General features: G+C 45.2%; 2 protein-coding genes across 2 annotated transcripts; one reads left to right on the top strand and one right to left on the bottom strand.

The window, feature by feature from the left end:
- Window positions 1–1,962: 1,962 nt before the first annotated feature.
- LOC119651546 (WD repeat and FYVE domain-containing protein 2) lies at window positions 1,963–15,726 on the bottom strand. The gene is made up of 7 exons (XM_038055179.1): window positions 15,349–15,726; window positions 14,809–15,156; window positions 8,651–8,763; window positions 8,463–8,589; window positions 8,166–8,362; window positions 3,390–3,531; window positions 1,963–3,328 (listed from the first exon to the last, which is right to left on the bottom strand). Exons 1-7 carry the CDS (start codon window positions 15,507–15,509, stop codon window positions 3,190–3,192), a joined length of 1,227 nt encoding a protein of 408 aa, XP_037911107.1. The 5' UTR covers window positions 15,510–15,726; the 3' UTR covers window positions 1,963–3,189.
- Window positions 15,727–16,017: 291 nt separating this feature from the next.
- LOC119651267 (small nuclear ribonucleoprotein-associated protein B) lies at window positions 16,018–24,073 on the top strand. Its single transcript, XM_038054768.1, has 2 exons — window positions 16,018–16,188; window positions 23,405–24,073. Exons 1-2 carry the CDS (start codon window positions 16,186–16,188, stop codon window positions 24,014–24,016), a joined length of 615 nt encoding a protein of 204 aa, XP_037910696.1. The 5' UTR covers window positions 16,018–16,185; the 3' UTR covers window positions 24,017–24,073.
- Window positions 24,074–24,889: the final 816 nt, after the last annotated feature.

Here is a 24,889-nt window from a genome sequence, read left to right as displayed (position 1 = left end):
CGACACACAAATTGCTTCCTCCGCCACAACTTGTCTGATATGCTATTCAGTCTGTTCCTCATTCTTTAACCCAATTAATGATGTATGCATAGCAAAAGTCCAGTCAGTAAGGCCGAATGGAGTTAAGACTACAATCTTCAAGATGTCTTCGAATTTTTGGTGAAAAACCAGGGTAAATGGCGAATATCTGCTTACAGTTACCTGCCTAAATTTGTCAAAGAACATTTAGTCCCTAATAGTCTGCACATTGCATTGCATTAACGCAACCTGGATAAAGTGGCGTTCCACAACTGGTGTTCTTTGTGATCGACATATCAAGAAAGTGTCTCAAATCGAAAATTTACCGCAATCTCGTCCGTTCTGTCACTCTCTATGGTTCTGAGTGTTGGCCGACTATAGAAGAAAATGAACGGCGTCTTGTGGTAACGGAGACGAAAATGTTGCGTTGAAGTAGTGGTATCCGACGTTTTGATCACATCCGAAAAGGGGATATCCGCGATCGTTATGGGATTGGCCCAACCGTGGAAAAATTGTGAGAGAGGCGTCTTCGACGGTATGGTCAAACAATTCACGCTAATGAGAATTCACTTGCCAAGATTGGTCTGAACATCGAAGTCGATGGTAAACGACCAAAATGCAGGCCGAAACAATGGTGATCAGATCAGGCATTTGATAGAGCTAAATGGCGAAACCGATCACGACGAGTCGACCCCGCTTGTGAACGGGATAAAGGTTAAAGAAAAAGAAGAAGTCTTCACATAATTGCCGGTGGTAGTCGTCCTTGGGAGCCTTGTTTGTGACTAATCCATGTACATTTTAATGATCTACAAATTCATTGTAGATATATATATACTGACTTCGCAAAATCTGTTAGCATCAACTAATTGTCAGCTAAATCTCCGGATAGCTGAGTGGTTAGAGCACAAGGCTGTCGTACGGAAGGTCGCGGTTCAAATCTCACTGGTGGCAGTGGAATTTGTATCGTGATTTGACGTCGGATACCAGTCGACTCAGCTGTGAATGAGTACCTGAGTCAAATCAGGGCAATAATCTCGGGCGTGCGCAATGCTGACCACATTGCCTCCTAGTGTACCGTTACGGTCTTGAATGAAGTGCTCTAACACACTTCAAGGCCCTGATCCAACATGAATTGTTGCGCCAACGATTATTATTATTATCAGCTAATTTCCTCATTTATGGAGCTGGTGCATCTTCTGTAATGGTACTGTGGCACACGTTACACACTTTCAGCCGCGACAATTGGGATTCTTCAGATAATTACGTTGATTTTTTGAGGAGATGGTAATGCACGATATGATTTCAGATCCGCGAGGTTCTCTGCTAAGGTGCCTGCAAAGTATCTGCGATTGTACCTCCGTTATTCAATTTCGCAGCTTTCTGCCGAGGATGCCAAAATAGTTTAGCAGATCGGCTCCAAAAAAGGCTAGGTGGCTTCCAAGATTTCTCTGAAAGTGTCAAGGAATTTGAATTGGACAAGCTTCGTATTGTTCTGTACAAAATTGGGAATAACAAGTTGGTTCCATGGTTAACAAAGAATCTCAAAGTTGCCAAGTATGTCCTTCTCCTTAGACTCAAAAGAGCAAATGACTATAATTTCCCGAATGAGCAGTCTTCCCAATTGCAAGACCTGGGCTAATTTCTGGTTTTTTGCGGTGATGTATAGTGATTTTATGGGAAGCTTCTTCATACGAAAACGAACCTGAGGGCTAACTCCTGCTTAGTTACGCAGCTCCCAAACAAGTTGAGGCAGTTTTGCCCGTTGAGGCCCTTGCGCTGGTGACCGCGCCGTACTCTGATCTTCCCAGGGTGTCCGAAGCCGTCATGGTTATGTGAGCACTCGCTCGACTGCTACCATCTCCGCGGCGCTCCTACTGAAGCATTCAAACGTTGCACTAGAAGTTATTACTTATATCGAATAATATATGAAAAAAAGAACAATTATTTCAGAATAAGTATTATAATTATATTTGCATCAATATTAACATTCATAGTTTTCTTTTAGATCATTACAATTTCATATTTCTCGTATCATATAAAATTCTATTGATATTTCCAAGCATATTTTTCATTATATTTTCTAATAAATATTTTTTTTTTCCAAAGAAATGCCATGCACATTATCGAAAAAAAGACATTAGTCTCGGATTGAATCCTCATTTTCTACTGTATTATGTTTTTGCCAACGAAAATAAAGACAAAGAGAACCAAATGCAACTTTCCTAACGTTTCACCACTTTACCATCACACAAATCACAACATGATAGAATATTTATAATTTTCATTTAATCATTTAATTTCCAGCACACATTTTTCGAATTTTTATTATTTTCTTTCTTTTTCTACTCCTCTGTTATGGCTTTTCTAATTTTTTTTTATTTATATTTATAAATCACTAAAAATTCCCTAAATATTACTATGTCCATAAAGTATGTATATAGAAATATAATTGTATTTTTCTGCTTCTCTCCTCATGTCATATTCATGTGGTACAGTGTAGTAATAATATTTGATTCAATAACACATGACAGTCTCATTAAATTAGCCGAGCATGAATGAAGGTGGATGTGGATGACGAAACAGGAACACAAGAAAGACATTCTAAGGAACAAATCTTCAATTGATATAGTCTCGATCGCACGAGGACGCTCGAATTGGTGTACATTTCCCATTGAAAATATCAATAAACGCATGATTAAATAACGAACTGGTATGATAATAACTTTTCAGTCGATTCCTAAATGTAAATATGTAGTAGGTATGCATACAAAGGTTGAGTATGTGAAGACGACTGCGTTTTGGAGAAAACAAACCACTTTAAAACAGAGAAAACGAAACGATAACATAAACACGTGGTAGAATATGTAACGATAAAAGCAATAACACATTGTGATTATGCAACGGGGTTTTTTCCTTGAACCATACGATATTTCTTTTCTAGCTTCCTACTTTCGGTATAGTTTCCCTTTTCAAATTTCTTATGTCTTTTTCTCAATCGAACGAACCCCTACGATTACTGTTCTTATAATAATTAACAAATGGAAATTCTAGAAGTGCATCATTCGGACATGATTGATTTGTTGCTGTTGATGACGATGATAGTGAACGATTAAAGTTATGCTGTTGCCGGTGCTGCTGTTCGTCTGGTATATCAACATCGGGGATTGAATATTAGGCCCAAATCGATGACAGATCCCATATCTTAATAATGCGATCCTGGCCAACTGTCAAGAGTCGCTTTCGTCTCTCATCGAAATCCATCGAAACTATTGAATGTTTGGCATCGTGAAGTGATGCTAGGGATGGTCGGCTGATGAGAGAATTAAAAAAATTAAACCGCGAACATGATTAACGAAAGCAAAGGGGCTTACTCTACTGCCTGTAACTGTTTGTAACATGGGTCGCAGACGCGCACGTCGAACTCAAAGCCCATGATTGGGATGTTAATTCGATTCGTAGAACAGTTATCACAAATAGCTTTGCCACAATGACGACAATGATGCTGTCGGAGACCTGTGCGAGTAAAATTATAGACTTTAACTTGTTGAACACACAAAGAATCTGTTTAAATAACTTTTCCTGGACGAATTAACTAAATGAGGATAAGATTACATTTGCTTACAAACTAAACAAGTGATAGATTAAAGCGAACACGATATCATTGCTAACACAACTCCATCTGCCAGAGCTCATCAGCATCTTTTTGACAATATAATCTAGAGGAAGCTCCTCTATATCTGCATAACGCTATTGACGAAGCCCATGCCACCTTCTACAAGAAAAAGAGGTGTTGTGGACATCATCCACCACCCTATTGCAATCAGAAGATTGCGCTATTCTAGCCTTACGCAGGTAAGACTGAAAATCTTCATGCCCAACTTAAAACCTAAACAAGGAAATAACCAATTTCAGCATGTGTCCGGTTCAGCCAAAAATCTAAGTTTCCGATGAGTCGCTCAGTCCATCTGTGTCTTGACTCGTTTTCCCAAAAGAATTACCACTCATTCAATATATGTTACTTTTCTACACGAACAAACCCCTCTCTGCTGCCCTCTGCATTGCGCCTATAAATCATCTTGCATTCCTTAGCAAGGAGGCCGACAATACGGTAGCCAGACGACGCCCACAAAGCTTCCCGTCTCTGTTCTTGCACAATGTACTTACAACGTTCTTTCTTCCCAAGAACATCAGGGCATACCTACCCGCCATAAAGAGAAAACGAACCACATTGCACTCATGAGAAGGCAGAAGCTGCTAGAGGTAGTCTCCTCCATATTTGCCATTAGACGACTTAAGGCCGAAACTCCTACTGCAGTCTTGTCTGACGCTGTTTTAATTTGCTCTGAAGAGCTCATCTTCAAGTAGAGCGTGAATCCAAGGTACCTAACCGTTGACTTTGATTCTATAATCGTTCTCTCCGATCAACATGAAGCACCATCCGTTTACCCATCGCAATGTCCGTTCCAGCTCTTTCATGGTAAAAAGTGGGCAATTCTCGTCGCCTTCCATAATATTGACATCAACCCTAACAGGGTGCACAAAAAATAAGTCCCGTACAATAAAGTTCATTCATTCGGTATTAATTGAACCGAGTTTCCACAGAAACACTATTTTTCAAGTGGCCACGTTATAATCAAGTGTCCGTGGATTGCCATCCACCTCGTCGATTAGCTCTTGCCAACAACAATCCTTGCTTTCATTTATTGGGTTGCGGAGTGTCCTTTTAGCTTATCTGTACTCTGTCATTCTGGTGTATGCAACATTTCCTGGTCGTTTGAAGTCTGTGCCAACCGACTAAGCTTATGATACTCCTTCCACCTGTCAGCAATTTCCACCGACACCAATACAGAAAACCCCGCAGGCTGCCTTCATCAGGTTTATATCTATATTTAAGCCAGTGGTCTCTAATGCGACGCTGCTTGTTTCAAAGAGTTCGACAAATATCACAATGTTCACCTCAACGGCGTGGTGTACGTCGAAAGGTAACAACGCGGAGGTTACATCGGAAATGCTTTCTTCGCAGCCGTGACCTCAAAACGATTGCACGCATCGGATATTTAAAGCTACTTCAATCAAGCCGCCATTTTCAGAAGTCTGGATGAGACATGCCCATTCTAGTGTCCTAGCATTAAAGTATCCATCAAACAGGACCCGCCAGACACGAAAAATAAAGAATTATAAGTTGGATTCAAACTGGAGGATCAAAAGCCATCCCAACTCCTACGTGCGATGTGCATAAAGACTGCCGACCCAGTGACTGATAAATTTTTGAAAACGTTGTAGCTCCAGCGAGTGCCTAGCAACGTGCAGGCCATCCTAAGTGTTTGTTAAACGTCGGACCCGTTAAAACTTTCGGAAATGACAGATCGGATCATGCAAATGCGCGAACCTTATAGCATATCGGCCGTTATTAGAGAGGAATTGATGTCCATTCGGAAATCCCTCGATAGAGTCCAGTACACTAGATCACCTAGCTCTTCTAGATGCCATAAACTAATCCCATCGCGAAAAGGTAAAATGGTGTCACTATCACAATACGAGTACATTTTGAGTTGCTGCGCATCGGTGGCATGATCCATGCTCATGGCAGGAAGACGTCTGTCTTCTTAGAAAGAAGAGCTAAAAAAACTAGAAACAATGCTGTCAACTGTGGCGGAAGGCAGACAACCATTAACAAGCCGCCTTCATATCTTCCCAACTGCCGATTTCTTGAACGTTACTCGCGCGGACCTACCTGTTGTTCCTTGGAAACACAAACACCGTAAGTGTCAACAAAGATAATTTCAGCTGTATGCTATCACTATCAATAAAACATAGGTACGTCCAGGAAACTCTAAGACTGGATTTAGGACTTCGCCGTGCATTCACCTTGTCATTCTGTGTCACTGAATCTTCGGGGCCAATCTGCTTGAGTACTAGGGTTTACTAGTAGATATGAGAAACCACTGCTTATTGGATCTCCAGACTAAAAGTATTTCAAAAGGATTTTTAAATGCTCTCAGCTACGCAAGAGTAACGTTCAGTCGGAGGCGTCTGCTGCTATCACAACCTGTTTCGAAAATTTCCAAATACTCTGGATCCAAACACTTATGGTGTCAAAAACGACATTTACCAGGCCTCGATGCCTTGCATCCCTGAATTTAGATATTGCCAAGGCAGAATTCAAAATCATGATAAACAAAGAGCTCTGTCGTCCGTCAAATAGTTCTTGGGCGTACCTTCTGAATTTGGTTCTGAAAAAGATGGAACCTGGAGACCATGTGATGATTATACGCAACTGAATGCAGTCACGAAGCCCGACCCGTACCCAAAGCCACACATCCAAGCCACATTGCCACCGGGCTAAATGAACGAAATACCGGAGGGTTAGACTTCAGTGTATCCTAAATTGTCGACATTTTTTGCAGCACCGAAAAACACTGAACAGCACATGCTACATCTCCGATTATTGTTCAAACATCTTAACAAGTTCGGCGTAGTAATCAATATAGCGAAATGCATCTTTGGTAGCAACGAAATCAGATATCGTCGCAACAACATTAATCTATTTAGTATTGCTCCAATGGCTTCACGAGTAGAGGCCATTAGGAACTATAAACATTTCGCGACTATTAGGGACCTTAAATTGTTACCGCCAATTCATTTCGAAGACAGCAGGCATCATTTGGTTTGCCGGCCCATGAGCAAGGATATTTTATGATCAACCGATGTAGAGATTCAGTAGCTGAAGCAACGAACGTCATCGCCAATGGTTTGTCAAGCGTAGAATCATTTCATGTCATCGAACAACGACGCTAAGCTTCTAGCGGCCAAACAAACCAAAAATTCCGAGCTACAAAACCGTCTTTTGTCAAACTCACTGCGACACATCTACCGCAGTAGTCAGACCATTTCTTCCGAGACCCTACACAAGAGTGTTTTAGACATGCACCGTCGCTGCGTCCACCCTAATAATCAAGCCACCTACAAAGCTTGCGTGTCTCGCTATGGAACGCCGTTGGCCATTATGATTGATCAAGGCACACAGTTCGAGTCAGCTTTGTTCAAGATGTTGAGAAAACAACGCTCATTGCACCGACATTTTTCCAATTGTCCTGCTAGGACTACGATGCAGTTTCTAAGGGATCTCGATACCTCATCAACTGAGTTAGTTTTTGGAACAACGTTGCAATTGGCAGAAGAATGGTTCGCCAACGTTAATACGGATGAATGCGTTCCCCACATTTTCTAGCAAAGGATTAGACGAAATATGAGGGAACTTCGCCCAATACCAATAGCTATACCATTCAAATAGGGCAACATTTATTCATGATGATCATCATTGATGTTATCACATGTTCGTTAAAGTTGCCTCTGTTAAGAAACCGCTAACGCAACCGCAAGCGTTTCCACATCGCATCAATCGTTTGTCGTCATCGGACTACACCATTTCTAGATAGTATATAGACTCTAGGCTAAAGACCAGAGCATCCCTCCTTAACCGCTTCACACAACGAACCTTGTCAGTTGCCCTCGGGCTCACTTCAACGAGGACTCCGCCTCACCTGTTGGCACTTTCGGTCACGCTGCTCCCAGGGCAGAGGTGAGGCAGCGTCTGATGAGTTGCCTTTGCCCTGGACGAAACCGTCAGTCAAATTTTTGATTTTTTCAATTCTTGATATCCTTGTTGTCGCGGTTATCTCACTTATTTCGTATCTACAGATCGCTGCCACGGTTTTATGAATTCAATTTCAATCATTTCGACAGTTGTGACCTTAACAAGGCGTGCTGAACTGCATCTTCTTCAATAAGCTCTCAAATGTAAAGCAATTGACTTGAAAGTTGGTATACAAACTAGTCAGGGATAGACTTATAGAATACCAGTAAAAAGTCAGACCACCTAGCGCCATTTCTTAATCAGGCCGGTAACTTTTAACCCCGCTCTCCTAGTCATAAAGCAAAATTATAGATATTTTTGGGCCCTCAACCGCGATACAGTTGTGAGTTTTAGTCTGGCATGAGCAGTTTGTATTAATTCTAGGGAAAGAGATTCAGAGGCATTTACTAAGAATCCTGAAAACCCATTTGTACACCCAAACATAAATAAAAGATAGAAACTCCTCCATCGCTTCAATATAAACAATGCATTGATATCAGTATGAACTTACCAAATTGTTTTCGATCCATCATTGCACGTATATTCCAAAAGAATGGTCGAGCACAAATCTGACAAGTATCGGATTCTGCCCAACCGGGAACTTCTTTTCGCATCGCATTCATTTCCCAGAATACAATGACAGAATCTTCACCCGCTGAGATCAATTGTTGTGTATTATCGGCATAAGCTAAAGCAGTAACTTTGTTGCTATAAAAATGGAAGGGAAAAAACTCATTGTTATGAATGTTGAATTGTGTGAGCTACAGTTATAACCTTAACATTAGCTGTTGAAACAGCTGATACTTACTTGTGTCCCTGTAGTTCATAGACAGTTCCACGTCGACCGCCTACATCCCATACATTGATCGATTGATCAAACGACCCACTGAACAGCAGTTGAGCTGCTTCCACCCACTTCAAACACCGAATCGATCCTAAAATGAGGGTGCAATAATTAGGAATTAACTGTCAGGATGATATCATATTTGATCTCACCAGTATGTCCTTTGAATGTAGTTACGAAGGTGGCACCTTGTGCATCTAAACGTAACATAGTTATTTGACCGCTATAATCTCCAATGAAGGCATATTTGGCGAGAACATCAAATCTTGGATAATTTTATGTTAAGGATAGTTGTAAAAAGCAATTGTATATGTATAACTAGTTAATGAAAATTAAATCTACACTGTTATCTCTCTTCTTCTTCTTTCTCTTGAGCCTTGTCCCGATCACAAGCGGAGTGGGTTTGTCGTGATCGGCCTCGCCATTTGGCTCTATCGAATGCCTGATCTGGGTGCAATGTCGAGGCTTTTAAATCGCCATCCAGCGTATCAAGCCACCGTTGTTTCGGCCTGCCTTTTGGTCGTTTACCATCGACTTCGATGTTCAGACCAATCTTGGCAAGTGAATTTACGTTAGCACGAATTGCGTGACCATACCATCGAAGACGCGTCTCTCGCAATTTTTCCACAATCGGTGCAATCCCATCAAAACGTGTCACGTCACTAGTCCAACGCAACATCTTTGTCTCCATTACCGCAAGACGCCGTTCATTGTTTTTTATAGTCGGCCAACACTCAGAACCATAGAGGGCGACAGGATGGACGACATTGCGGTAAATTTTAGATTTGAGACTTTCGTTAATACGTCGATCACAAAAATCACCAGTTGTGGAACGCCACTTCATCCAGATTGGCTTAATGCGTGAAGCAATTTCATAACGCAGTTCTCCATTGGCTGATAGCGTTGACCCGAGGTATTTAAATCGTTCAGTTCTAGGCAAATCACTGCCGCTGAGAGTGATTGTGCCTGTTTCATGGGGATCGGTTATCAAAAATTCAGTTTTATTGAGATTCAATCTGAGACCGTGTTGCATGAGACGATCTTTCCATTTTTGGGCAAATTGCTCGAGGTCATTTTTGCTATTAAATGGCCAGCGTTTTATCGTCGAGGTAGAGGCGTTTCTTTTCACGGACCTTCAACATCGTCATTCCAAAGCCAAGTATCTCGGTTGATGTACCGTTTACCTGGATTAGTGACCCCGAGGGTTGCAGAGACCACTTTATGGATCGTGTCTTTAATTCGGTTCCACGATTCTTCCGCATTCGTAATGGTTGGTAATTGCGTAAGTGAGATCATTGCTTCTTTCTTCTCATGAAATCGCCACCATTTAATGCGCTGCGGGCCAGTGTGTTCCTCACGCTGTTTTATCGGTGGCTTAATTCGAGGGACGGCAATCAACGGCGGGTATCAGCAAAATCAATTATACGCTCGCCACCCTTATTGCGCGCTCCGAACCCTTTTCCCCCATGGCACCTGTTACCGTCTGCCTTTTCACCCACATGATCATTAAGGCCGCCGGCAACAATGACAAGTCTTTTCATCGAGAAGTTACTAGAAGGCATCTTTCTCGGTATCAGGTCAACCTGTCTGTGGTGCGTACGCGGTGAAGAAGTGAATAGTGTGTTCAGGAGACATAGTGGTGAGCTTCATCAGCCGATCATTAAATCGTTCGACTTCTTTAATGGCATCACGGAAACCCTCTGAGATGGCAATGCCAACACCGTGTTAACTGTGTGGGCTACCACACAGCAGCTGTGAATGAGTCAAATCAGGGTAAGAATCTCGATCACATCGCCTTCTAAGTGTACTATAGTATACCGTTACGGTCTTGGATGAAGTGCTATAACATACTTCAAGGCCCTGATCCAAAATCGACTGTCGCGCCGATTATTATTGTTATTAAATTCTCTGCTTTCCGATTTGTTTCCGTTTGTGAATACTGTGTGCGAACGTATGTCATCGACCTTGCATACAAGCCGGTCCGTTTCTTGGATCGCCAGAATGTTGACGTTGTATCCTGAAACTTCTTTGAGAAGTGCTGGCAGAGCCCCGATTTTATTTGCGAATGCGAAAGTTCCAAGTTCCAAAAGGTAAGCCATATTCCGTTGCTGAGGTAGTTGCTATCGAATCCGTCCGAACCGAGGTTGTTCTTCTGGTTGAGCAGGAAAAGGGTGTTGCCGCGAGAGGTTTCCAGCCCCTCGCCGGTAGGTCAGAATAAATCGTCTCCCACTCGCTACAACCGCACTGCGGGGAGGTGACGATTCGGTTTTGCCGGACAAGAGGCATCCCTGCATTCCATATTCAATTGCGCGGCCTCCTCAGATCTCAGGCGAAGATACTACGATAATGTTTTCTTCAACAAAGAATCTGCGTACTTTCTTTCTTTAGAGAATGTTGTCAAATTTGCAAAAGTCAGTGAATAAGCGATTTTTTTGGATAGTAAAATTCGCCTAACAGAAGACCTGAAAATTTCGAACCAACTTGATGGCACTGAACTATATCTCAGTTGGGGTAGGTGGGTAGGTAGGTATCAGTGACCGCTCCGAGGGGTCCAATTAACGCTGTGGTGCGCCGTTTTGATGCCAAAAACTCTTAAGACCGTGACTGCTGTTGTGAGAGCAGGGAGGCAGAGTCTACCCAGCACGGATCTTCAGTGCCAGCCCGTAGCGTTCACGAAGGAGAGCAGCTCTCCCACCCTACAGCTAGAAATCTCTCTGAGGTCCCCAAGGAATGGTTTACCCACTATCCTAGCTAGAGCTGGGCAATCGCAGAGAAAGTGCATGAGGGTTTCCCTTCCTTCTCCACAGCTTCGGCGTTGTGAATTGTAGGGTATGCCGAGCCTGGCGACGTGGTCTCCTTCGGACCAGTACCTCGTGCAGGCCCAGGAGCTCGCGTGATCGGGTTATGTTATAAGCGGGCCAAATTCTCCTTGACTTGGCACAGCTCGTAAGCCTTCGCAATCTAACGCCCGCGGCTGCTAGGTAGTGCGAATAGACTCCACCCCTGACAGTCGCCAGCGAAACACCGACTGTATTCACCGAAGGGCCGTCAAGAGCAGCGCCTCGTCTGGCCAATCCGTCAGCCCGCTTACTCCCCTCTATGTTTCTACGCCTGGGAACCCTGAGGAGGGTGAACTTGACCGTGCCGCCCAGAAAGTTCAGTGCGTCTCTGCACTGCCCCACCAGCCTGGAAGATGTCGTCGCTAAGTACAAGGCCTTGATGTCGAATCTCGCTCCAGCCATCGATAGACTTCCAACATCGCCAGTACTTCCGCTTGGAATACACTGGCGAAACCTAGGAGACCACACGACTTGAATACACTATGTGTATTAGAGAAAACCCCTGCGCCGACTCCACAGGCCATCTTTGATCCATCGGTAGAAAATACCGAGCCATAACCCTGCAACACGCCGCCGGTCTTCTACTTTGCCCTCATTGGAAAGTTCACAGCAAAGTTTCTCGTGAAGTTCAGCTTGCGTGTGGCATAGTCCGTGGAAAACGCCCAGATTTCCCGAGGTACTTCGTCTAGGATGTTGCTGTGGTCGTAGGACTTCACTGACCAGCATCAGGACTCACGTAGTCTGACGGCACTGCACGCTTAAACGTATTTAATGTGGAGGTCTAGGGGGAGGAAATGCAGTAGTACATTCAGAGCATTTGCCAGCAGGACTGTATTTATTGCTCAAAGGCTGCACCATACAATAGAGCAGTACGTTAGGATCGGACGCACTGCAGCGGTGTACATCCAAAGAACAATCCTCGGCAGGAGACCCCATTTCTTTGTAAAGGTTCTCTTGCAGGGAGGTGGAATTCAAGTATGCTTGGCTTGGTGGTGAATAACCTCAGTTTCGTTTTGGTTGAGTTTATGCCGAGTCCGCATCTTGCGGCCCACAGGCACACCTTTCGCAACGCTCCTTCCATGATATCGCTCATAATGAACCGAAACATCCCTGACACTAATGTCGCCAAGTCGTCGGCATACGCCACCACCTTCACCCCACTTCTGTCCAATTCGTTAAATTTCGTCCATTACCATTAGCCAATGCACCGGAAAGATGGCGCCACCTTGGGGCGTGCCTCTGTTCACAGCTCTCGTCAAGTGGTTGCCTCCCAGATCCGACTGGACTATCCTGGTATTAGTATCCATTGTACTTAGTACAATACCTAAGATACCCCTCCAATCCAATGCTGTTCAAGGCTTCCTTAATGGCGTTGGTACTAACGTTGTTGAAAGCTCCCTCTATATCCAAGGAGGCAGCTAGGGTATACTGGTTGTACTGCAGCGACTGCTCAACCGTGCCAATTACCTCATGAAGGGCGGTTTCTGTAGATTTTTCTTTGGGGTAGGCATGCTGGGACTTAGAGAAAGGCATTCTCTCTATAATCGTCCTTAAGTGAATGTCTAGGATGCGTTCTAGGGTCTTCAGCACGAAAGAGATCAGGCTGATTGGTCGACAGTCCTTCGCGGACGCATAACTGCGCCTGCCCGTTTTCGGTATGAAAACCACTCTTGCGCGCCTCCAGGACTGTGGTGCGTATCCTAAAGAGGTGCAGCTCCGGTAAATCTCAACAAGCCACGGCACAACCCTTTCCTTTTGCTTCTGTAGCATGACTGGCATTATGTCACCATGAGATTTATATGCGGAGAAGCTGCTTACCGCCCAGCCGATCTTATCCTCGATAATTAGCGATTTGATAATCTCGCACAGCTGGGGTGGCCGCAAACCCTCCTAGCAAGGTTCTGACTCAGAGTCCTCCTCGCTGGCGAGAAAGTGCGTTTGCACCAGCAGCTGCAGGGTTTCGCTAGAAGATTCCGTCCAGGACCTTTCCGACTTTTTAAGAAAGGATGGGCTATTATGTTCCTTGGATAGAACTGAGCCTGACGGATTCAATCGTGCTTTCGATGTTCTGACAATAGTCCAACCAAGACCGCCTCTTGGCGGTCCTGAGGGCCCACTCGTACTTCTTGTATGGCAGCCAATATTCATGCCCGTAGCAGATGTTAAAGATTTCTCTGATCAACTTCCTGAGGCTAGAGAGATCTTCATCCCACCACGGTGACAGTGTCTTTTTGCTGTACTTAGTAGGACACGAGACTTTAAAGGCGGTATCGAATACCTTTTTCAGAGTCCCGACCTTTAACTCCAGTTCGTGTGTCGTGCAAATCTTACCAATTTGCGCACCGAAGAGTTTGCTCTTAATTACTTGACCAAACTTTCTCCAGTCGATCTTCCTGGGGTCTCTGAGGGGTTTGGAAACCTCCGCGGCGAGACCTAAACTGAAAAGTATCCAACTGTAATCTGAGAAGGACCTCGGGTCAGACACTCTCCAGTCCTCCACCCTAAGAATCCCGTTGTCGGTTATTAGGGTGATATCAAGGACCTCCTCCCAACCGTCACAGTTCTCCGAGCTGGGGAAATGGAAGGTTGGTGTACTGCCCCTGTTGCACATCGATAGGTTTGCAGTAATAATAAAATCAAAGAATGACTCTCCTCTCTCGTTGATTTCCGAGCTGTCCCAAGCGTATTCCTTGTATTAGCGTCACAGCCTATCAACAGGTTCGCCAGCTTTGTTGCTATGGTGTTCGTCAGATGTTTTAGTTCTTCTGGTAGAGCTGATCGGTCGTGAGCCATGTAAGTCGAGGAAATGTTGTCGTTCTCTGCTTCCGCCTGCTCTAGCTTGGCCACGACTAAGTCGCTGAAACTCAGGTCCGGACACAGAAAAGCGTGCAGAGTCTTCCTCGCGAGAAAACATGATCTAGGTCTGTCCTCAGTTGAGGTATTCATCCCTTAAGTCTGGTCATTTCATTGTCTGATATGAGAAAGTACTCCGAGCAAAGGCCAAACACATTTAGTTGATACGCGAATCCACGATACTCTCATGTTTCTAGTATTTTTCATGAATTATTGTTAATGGGGAACTGAAATCTTCCAAAAATTCTTTCGGTATCAGCGCCTGACTGATAATTGCTTTAATGAATAAAGGCTGGATTGGTCACACTCTATCTACATTTGCGATAAGTCCAGAGTGACAAAGCGGGCAGACAGTGCATACACTGAGACCAGAGATGCATTTTAAACGAGACACTGTTGTCCTTACGAGCAAAAGGCAATCACTACCCACGCATCTGCTAGGACACTCCAACAGATGACATCGATAAACATTTGTAACACCTCAAATTCCACAATTTGGATGCGATTTCATCTAATAAAAAAATGATTTACTCACTCAAACACTAAACGCCTCCACACTCCGAAAGAAAAACCTAAAAATGATTGCAAAATGTCTAGATTTTTACTGAAAAGGATACTGCAAGCAAGTGCACCACGCTTCGAAGGTGTATCCGCCCAGCCTCCGTCCAGTCGATGTGCAATGGTACGAGAACACCTTATCCCGCCCAACGGACAAGATCCACGAGTACTGCTTCCCGTGCACCACCTCCGTGACGCGGGCCTGATGCGCCAAATAATCCCTAATTAGCGAGAGCCTATTGCAATCCTCCGACAATGTGTACTCCGATACCGTGCCATTCTCCTGGCCGATGAATAGTTGGCGTGTCTCCTCGGTGTAGGTCAAGGACGTACAGCCGGACGGCATGTATTGACAAATACTCGGCCAGTACTGGCCTGAGTCACGCTTCAGCCACACACGCACCGTTCTACACGCCAGTCGCCGCCACCGCAACACCCGCAAATTAGCATGAAACGAAAACAACAAAACAAGCACCGAATTAGCACCTTATCTGCATCCAAAGATAGCCCCGGTGACAGCGGCCCAACAAAGGAGATAACCCGCCCCGGGGCCAGCCAACGCATTCCCACAATGGACAATTCCTCCATTGACCACTTACTTGTCGTCCGACACGGATATCACTCCATTCTCGCCGGGAATCAGAATTGCAGCGTTCACGTCATCGTTGCTGCCTTCCAATTTGCTTTGCAGTTCGGGCTTTTTGGTCGTACTGAAACGATTGTTGGCATTACGCGGCGCAGGCTTTATTTCTGCTGCCATTTTTCACGACGAGCACAATCTCTAATTTTATTTTCGTGGAATTTTGGGTGTTTTAGATCTCCCGACTTAGCGGTTACAGGTACCGACACAACTTGAATGTCAAGAAATAGCTTGTCGCGCTAGCAAAGGTAAACACAGACGACCCTAGGTGGGAGGGCACTAGGTTGTAGTAAAAACGATTAGTTTCACTATTTTGACAGTTGCACTTGACGACAGATGGCTGTCAAATGTAGGCGATGACTTTTCGACGTTTTCAAGTTTTTTTGTTGGTGGGATGTTAGGCATTGAACTGATGTTGGATGGTAGTCACCAATTGGTTTTATCTAAATAACAGAATTCAAAGATTGAATACAATAAAAAACCTAGCATAAAAAATATATTTAAAGGAATCTACAAAATCTCAATTTCATAAAAAACAAAGTCAGCTTTTAATCAATGATTTTCGTTCTTAAAAAATTCTACTTTTCTGGGTTATCTCATTTTCCCCTCACGCGATCCATATATCCACTCCATTCGATTATCCGGTGACAGCCGGCTGAAGTGACGCGAGTTGCCCAGATGACGGTGTAAACTATTTCAAACGTTCTTGGTTCACTAATTTTCCCTGAAATTCTAGGCGATTTGTCTGGATATTATTAAGTTTTCTTTAGAGTGAAGGGATAAACATCAGTTCAACATGGTAAGTTGTGGTTTTCGCAATATTTTTCACTGTGAAACACGTTTTTGATGAAGTAAGGTTAGGCTTGGAGTGCGATGTGTTTTGTTTGCCCCGATGGCGCGCGATTTTAATGGAAACGAACTAAAGAGACAGAGTTCTATGGCTTAAATATAAACGGCTTTTCCAACCAGAAAGGCAAAGGATCTACACATGTTCTCCCTGTTTGTTCCGTTTTCGACGTTCATTTCCAAATTCTTAAGTTCAGGTCGCTAACCCAAGGCAGTGCGAATCGCAAACTTATGACTTCTGTCGCCATCGATTTATGAAGGATTTTGGCCTACGTTTATATTATTTCCACAAGACAAGCTTGAATTTGATTCCGGTGGGAGGAATTGTCCCCTTTTTAAGGTTTTGTGAACATGGCTCTAGCCTCTCCCCCCGCCCATCGATTTCATTCGCAACCGCGCCTTTCTCGCATCCTCACCCTCTCAACCTGCATTGAGTCCACCCCACCATGTCGTTAACTGCATTTCAGTTCTCCTCGCACGCCAGCATTTTCCCAATTAGACTTTCCCGTACTAGTGTTCCCCTCAATGTCTGCTCTGGGCTCTTCCTTTCCTCTGCGAATCTAGGACAATAGAAGAAAACATGCTCTGGGTCCTTCGGAATACCGTCGCAGCTGGGACAGTTGGGTGAGCTGACCAGTTTGAACCGTAAGAAACTGCAAGAGATCATTGTTTATTTTACCATGCGTTCCCTGTGGCCACATCTTGGTGCTGGGAATCTATCTACTGCATAGGCCACTTCGTCTGAATTCAACAAGCTTAACGAATTGTAGGTTAGGTGTTCACCGGATGACTGCCTCAGTTCCATCCTGGTGTTGTCAAACATCTCACGCCCCTGGTGGTGAGCGCGGCAACCTCCGTTCGGCACATTACTTCCTCCCGAGTGACATTGCTTGTTGTTGTTAAGCTGGACGTGCTTCCTGCTTAGCAGATACGTCCTTGTGTCGACGGGGGGAAGATCCATAGGGCTATGTTTCCTAGCCGATCGAAGGTAAGATGAACACTCGACGACTGCTTAGGAAACATTCTCGAATGACGGTTGCAGGTCGGCTTCCACTTCCAAGAACGCTGGCTTGAGTCTCTACTTAGTCACGTCGACTTCGTAAAGGATGTCCGACAGACGCTGAAGGAGTTTATGTGGTCCAGAGTACGGTGGCAACAAAGGCTTCCGCGCGGCACTCTCGCGTAGAAAGACTTGAGTGCATATGCTAAGCTTTTTATTCACGAAGGTTCCCTGTCGATTTCGGTTGGTCGTCGGTACTGAGCGGACTCACGCATAACGTTGCGCAAATTGGTAAGAAACTCGTGGGGTGCCGTTGATTCATTGCTGAGAACGAGGAATTCTTCTGGGAGCGACATGGTAGTTCCGTAGAGCATCTCCGCGCACGAAGCGTCCAGGCCTTGTTTGCAGCTGGTACGAAGTCGCAATAGGACGGAGGCAGTGCGTCTGGCCAGGCAGGGTTTAGCCCGTGGCACACGACTGCGGCCTTAAATGTGCGATACAAACGTTCAACAACTCCGTTTGACGCAGGTCCTAGAGCATCAAATGAAGTTGTTTAGCAACTTGAGCAAGACCAACTCGAATTGAGTACCCTGGTCCGTTGTAATCGTACGAGGCGTTCCGTAGCGTAGAACCCAGGTGTTGTAGAAGGCCTTTGCCAAAGGGTCTGCAGTCTGGTGAGCCATTGGAATCGCCTCAGACCACCTGCAAAACCGGTCGATTACAGTCCAGCAATACCTAAAATCAAGCAAGTGAACAACAGATCAGATTTTCTCTCTGCGGCAAGCGATGGAAAAACTGTTGGAATATGACCATCAGTTGCACCATCTTTTTATCGACTTTAAAGCCGCCTATAACAGCATAGCCAGAGTACAATTGTATACGGCCATGAGGGAATTCGGTATCCCAACGAAATTGATAAGACTGACTAGACTGACCCTGACCAATGTGCGATAAAAGCAGCAGGATCACTCTCAAGAACATCCGACATTAACAACAGTCTACGACAAAGGCATGCGTCCTCTTTAACCCGGCCCTGGAGAAAGTGATCCGTGATGCTGAGGCAAATGCGTACGATCCTCTCACCCAACTACTGGCCTATGCTCACGATATCGACATCATGGGAGGAACCATCCGAGGCATACAAACTGCCTTCATCCAGATCGAGTAGGCGGTAATAGGCGCGAGATCTTGGGCTGCACATCAATGAAGGCAAGACAAAAGATATGGTGCCAAAGCTAGCACCGAAAACCAACGAACCAACAACACCAAACCGTTTGGTCAAACGGGAAGAATAAAGATAGGAAACTCCAACTTTGTGACCGTTGATAACTTCTCCTATCTAGGGTCGAAAATCACAACCGATAACCACTATGACGATGAAATCCGCAGCTAACAGACCCTATTTTAGCTTACAAAAACTGTTTCGCTCGAAACGTCTCACCAGGGTCAAAGCTCTTACTGTACAAGACTATGATCTTGCCAGTCCTTATGTATTCCTCGGAGACTTGGGTTCTTAACAAGAAAAATTGCGAACTCTTGATCGCGTTCGAGAGAAGAATTGTTGGCCCCCTACATGAGAATGGATGATTTCGTAGCTTACATGACGACGAAATCTATAAGCGACACCGTCACCATCAGGTTGTAGATGAAATCCGGCTCAACAGGTTGCGGTGGACGGGTCACTTAATCCTTATGGATGAGGATGATCCCACCCGGAAAGTCTATAAGGGCAATATTTACGATAGAAAAAGAAGATGAGGCAGACCCTGCCTGAGCTTAGGTCAGGACGCCAAACAGCTTTTAGGGATATCGAATTGGCTGACCTCGGCGCAAAACCAGGGTGTCTGGAGTTCCTTATTAAGGCAGGCCTAGACCGGATACCGGTTGTTGCGCCGTTGATGATAATGATAAATACCTGAAATCTTGTGAAACAATCAAGAGACCTACGATGTCTAGATGGACGTATTGAAAACTCTCATCGGGTACCGGAAACATCTGGAGCGGATTTGTTTGGTAGCGAGAGATGTTCGAGCACTGACATGGTATACAAGCGCGGGCCCAAATACGAACGTCCTTTTTCATTCCAGTCCACACGAACTTATTTGCGATGGTTTTGCACGTGCAACGGCCGTTCGGATGCGCCAGTCCCTGATGAAGGTAGGCATTTCGATGGTTTCGCTACGGAAGAGTGCATTTGCTACTTCGTTTCTTGAGCCAGGAAGGAAACGAAAGCCCGTGTAAACTGAGATGTATAGATGAGATATCGCTGTTGTCGCGACGAAGCTTTGTCAACTAACTGAGCAAACGCGTATGTCAGCGGCTTATGGTCTGTTAACACAAAGAACTCGGGAACCCTCTAGATAGTAACGGTAGTGAAGAACACTCCTGTAAATTGAAAACAGCTCGCGATCGTACGCGTATTGTATTTCGCTTCCGGGGCGAAGAGTTTCTTTTGATAAAAAGCTAACGGGAGACACTGTTTATTTTGTTGTTGCTCCAGGATTGAGCCGACTGTGGCATCGGAGACGTCGGTAGTAAACCTCTGAAAATTAGCGAATAGTACGACTAGGCTGTTTATACATCCTTCGAAGGCGTCCACACCATAACGGTGTTGTCTACCTTCTTGATCCTTGCGCAGTATTTGTTGTGGATAAAAGTTATGGTTCCGAAGAATCGTCGGAGCTCCCTGACGGTGGCCGGTTTGTTGAATTTGCGGATTGCATCTGCCCGAGACGTAGATGACGAGGAATCTTTTTCGCTAATAAAATGCCCGAGATATTCCACCTCGTTCACACCGGTGCTCAGAGGTGGCGGCGAGGAAGATGGGGCGGCAACCCTATCGGCCAAACCAAAACCAAGTGGTCGAGGAGAACCTCCATAGTGGTGGCACCGGGAGACGCTGTAATCACTTTGTTTTGCCGGCCGTGATTCAATAGGCGAATGCTCCAAAGACCTAATCAGGGCGATCAGACCCGAGTCTGCACGGGGACTCATCTGAAGTGGCAAATTGGTCACGGAACCTTACCAGGGGTATACTGGTACCATGGGAACCGGGAAAGCCCCTGGACTCACATGCCTCGGGTGAACTCCTGTCGTATGTGAGGACAGCTTGGTTATTTGCGGTTGGCCCCCCTAGTGGGAGTTTCATGGTGGTTGTGGTTATGCTCAAGCGAGAAGAGACCTTCGGGCCTCGACGTGGTGTTGCGTATCAACACGGGTGCCGTACTCCATAGTTCGGTAGAGATTTAGGTAATTCATGCATCCACCAGTATGAATGCTAAGCCATGCACTTGGTATAGACTGGTACCGTTGTTGCTTGTCTCAGCGGGGCTCTGATTGTGGTCACAAAATCAATCCGTGTCTTAAGAGGACCGTAGGATTAAGTCTCACGACAGGTGCCTACGTAAAACACTATGGGCTTCACCTCGTTCACACCGGAACGCATTTGGAAACGATAACGATGCCAAACTTCGTGAGACGTTCGAAAATCAGGCGCAAGTACTCCATCTGCTCTTGATTTGACTCTGATGCAACCAATATGTCGTCCATATAGCAAAAGAAACAGTCCAATCCTTGCAAGACCTCGTCCATAAAACATTGAAAGGTTTGCAACGCGTTACGGAGGCCGAAGGTCATTGCGGGACGGTTACACCTTTGAGGTGGCGGTAGTTTCCGCACGGGCGTCAGGGACCGTGTTTCCTGGGTAAGAGGTGTAGGGACTTTTGGAAGGTTGCTAGTAACTTTTGCTTATCATGAACTGGAACTCCTCTTTCGCAACTTTCAACTTTTCAGGGCTAAGCCTGCGAAGGCGATCTGACACCAGTGGCCCGGAGGTCGTGATATAGTGCGGTGATTAGGGGCAGCTATGCCTAACGCAGGGTTCGTAAGCTCTAGAAAATTCTTCAATGACGCCGAATACAGGAAGTTCCTGTTGGCAGTCGATACAGTCCTGTGGACATGTTGAATGGCCTTATCTAATGCGGAGGCGTGTGTGGCAGGATCCAAGAGTTTCCCATTTTTTTATGTCGATGATTAGTCCAAAATGCTTGAGACCTCGGCTATGCAGAACGGTCGCGTGAGGCCCAGGGTGAGGATTTTAGTACCATACGTGCTGATGAGTGTTCCGTTGGCTACAAATAACTTGTATGAGGATGCCTTGTGGGCTTAAGTGCGAAGGAGGCTGGAACAATGGAAACATCTGCCCCGTATCCACTAGAAACTTCAGCCGCGACATGGGGCATAAACCTCCAGGCAATTCTTCAGGGAACCACTAGTTGCCGCCTGCTCGGCTCGTGGTTCGATGCATTTTCTAACTGCCACTTCGGAAACGAACATGGTGAGCGGCATCGCCTCGCCGCGATGCCAAACCACTTTCCGTGAGGAGTTGCACGTGCTACAATTTGATAAGTTGTCCAAGCGAAATCACGCGCCGGTGCGCCTTAGTTCCAACCGCAGGTCTTCAATCTGCTTCGCCAAGGATTCGATCTCGGGAACGGGCTGCGAGCTAGTTTCGTTCAGAATGCTCGATATGACGTTCGGCAGGAAGACGCTGGTGACACGATCTGCGGCGGTAACTAACCTCTGCAGGTCATCTTGGTCGTTAGCAGCAACGATGGCACGAACGTTTCAGCGATTTCACCAGAGACTCTGGCACAGATTTCCCGAAGGACGCTGATCGTCCAAATCGAAAAGGAGTGGACGGGTCCTCTCGTCTTCGGTGAAGTCAAACACGGTGACAAGCCTTTGCTTAAGCGCCTGGTATCTATCAGTGTCGGGCGGCGTCTCTAAAATGTCCCCCACATGGCCCACAATTGATATATCTAACTCGGGTACAATTCTGTCGAATCGCGCTGCTCGTAATGCGGTTGTTTTGGAATTCTGGAGATCTGGCTTGCTGTGCGAAAAGAGCGTAGCTTAAGCGTAATTACATTTACCTCAGCAAGCGCGGCTATGGTCTGGCCTTCGTCGCCACAGAAATTGATATTCGGCATCCTTAAATGCCAATCGTTGGGTCACCAATATGTTCTCGAGTTCGGTACGGAATACGCCAATGATGAAAAACTCAGCACTTGAAAAAGTAATAACGGTTTTTTAAGCGAAAAGGAACTTAACAACTTTAACGAATTGTAGGTTAATGTTAACCACTCTAGTATTGTCAAATATCTCGCGCCCCGGGTGATGAGCGCGGCAACCTCCGGTCGGCACAGTTCCATAACCACAGCACACTCAATGCGATCTTTCTATAAACCGGCATTTTGCCCGTCAAGGGTATTCACAGCACGATACTTGCTAGTGCCACCCCTTCCGTGCATTGCATTTTCAGTTAAGCCAGTGACCGGTTGATCTGGCAGTACGGGAGTCGAATTGTCGGTCTGATAAGCCTCCCAGACTCTGTACAGCCCCGGACAATCTGTTGTAGATTATTCGCTCCATCATTTTCCCTATAGTATCCAATAGACATACAGGTCTGTAGGAAGATGGTTCACCAGGAGGCTTACCAGGTTTAGGCAACAACACTAACCTTTGCCTTTTCCATGTCTCGGGAAAGATCTCATCCGCCAAGCATTCTTCAAACAACTCTAGGAATATGTCTGACCTCGACGTAACGGCCAGCTTAAGGACTCCGTTTGGTATGTCTCCTAGTGCAAATCACCAGTACTTCTTTTGTCGTTACTGAGGATATAACAGCCACATCTAAAGATATCTGTAGACTGTAACCGCTAATGCTTCCTTGTAAGCCCACTGCTTTACCTCTTGGTCAATTCTACCCATTGCTCTCTGAATCACCCGTCTGACCCGATGACACGCCGACCGAAGATTACACAATTCCCTATTCCATCAGCAGTTGGGCTTTCGACTGGGGAAAGTATAACGTCTCGGCATCGATGAGTCGTATGTCCTCGCGATACACTCCGTGCAATGGAGAACTCTTTCGGAGTTTGGACCTGGTATACCTCCATTAACTACAAACGCCATAATATTTAGACTGCACATTCGATTCAATCATTCAATTCCAATATTCGAATAAATGCAAATTCAAAACCATTCAAGTGGTGGCTACGATCTTGAGTTCATATTTTTTCGTATTAGTTATTAATAATCTTCTACTCACAAGCTCCTTGTACTAAGTGATGCTCTTATCATTAAACAAATTCTTCTTCTTTTACAGACGATCGGTAAAAACAACAAAATGATCCAGCACCTGAACTATCGGGTGCGGATCGTTCTCCAGGACTCCCGTACATTCATTGGAACCTTCAAAGCATTCGACAAGCACATGAACCTGATCCTTGGAGATTGTGAAGAATTCCGTAAAATTCGTCCGAAAAACAATAAACTCGCTGAACGTGAAGAAAAACGTGTTTTGGGATTCGTTTTGCTTCGGGGCGAAAACATAGTTTCATTAACAGTCGAAGGTCCCCCACCACCAGAAGAAGGCCTTCCACGTGTGCCAATTCCAGGCGCTGCTCCAGGACCAGGTATCGGACGTGCTGTTGGTCGCGGTATGCCTGCGAATGTTTCAAGTGTCCCCGCTGGATTGCAAGGCCCTGTTCGAGGTGTCGGTGGACCATCACAACAACACATGGCGCCCGTGGGAAGAGGACAAGTTGCTGCACCACCTGCAATGCGCCCAATGATGGGCGCCCCACCACCAGGTATGATTCCCGGAATGCCACCAATGCCTGGAAATATGGGACGTGGTGCACCGCCACCGATGCGAGGACCACCACCACCTGCAATGATGCGAGGTGGTCCACCTCCACGTGGAAATTATCAATAGGAATAACAGTGTAATCTTGTAATGGATTGAAATTTGAATAAACAATAATTTAAGGTATTCCTTTGTTTTTTCTTCATCTCAGTCAGTTACAGTGGTTCTATAATTTAAAAGGAACAGACTCTCAAATTGCGTAAAGCTGCAATCCATGTCACAGGAAGCGTTGGGCCGTACTAGAAAGACTCTCCCGTCTGAGGAGGAGAGTGGTGTTTTCTACATTCTAAAATTCCATATAATTCACGATGCATATGTTCTCAGACCTTTGTTTGTTCTTGGGATTCGGTTATTTTGGTCCAATTACTGTTTATGTTCTTATTTGTAGCTTTACTCCTGGAGTATTCTGACTCAACCCGATTAGTCCATAAATAGCAGTTTGACACTTTTAAATCAACTCTCAATGATCCACATTTCATTACCTTTTGTAACTCGCTAAGAATTTGGCTCAATAGTTTTCATAATTAATTAGGTTTTCTATTCTGCTAGTCAGTCATCTCAAAAGCAAAAATTAACGAAATTTTCAAGTACCAGACTATAAATTTCGGTCCACGCGTTTATAAAGGCCATTTCACTACGTTAATTGCCAGTTGTTAGTTAAATGGTTTTCATGGATACCATTTTTTCCAAGCGAAAGGGAAACTCAGTTGTTTAAAATAACTAATAATAATCGTTGGCGCAACAATCCGTTTGGGTCAGGGTCTTGAAGCGTGCTAAAGCACTTCAATCAAGACCGTAACAGCACACTACAGCATTGCGCTCTTGCGAGATTATTACCCTTGATTTCACTCATTTCACTCCTTCACAGCTGAGTTGACTGGCATCCGACATCAAGTCACGATACAAATCTCTGCTACCATTGAAATTTCAGCCGCGACCTTC

The sequence above is a fragment of the Hermetia illucens genome, chromosome 3 (assembly GCF_905115235.1).
Source record: "Hermetia illucens chromosome 3, iHerIll2.2.curated.20191125, whole genome shotgun sequence".
In the NCBI taxonomy this organism is placed as follows: domain Eukaryota; kingdom Metazoa; phylum Arthropoda; class Insecta; order Diptera; family Stratiomyidae; genus Hermetia; species Hermetia illucens.
This window is presented reverse-complemented; position numbering and strand designations above follow the sequence as displayed.

Coding starts and splice junctions, on each gene's coding strand:
- LOC119651546 (XM_038055179.1), bottom strand. CDS start 15,509: ATGGCAGCAGAAATAAAGCCTGCGCCGCGTAATGCCAACAATCGTTTC. Junction 8,363..8,462: donor TATGAACTACAGGGACACAA/GTAAGTATCAGC, acceptor CCATTTTTATAG/CAACAAAGTTACTGCTTTAG. Junction 3,329..3,389: donor AAACAGTTACAGGCAGTAGA/GTAAGCCCCTTT, acceptor TTCTCTCATCAG/CCGACCATCCCTAGCATCAC.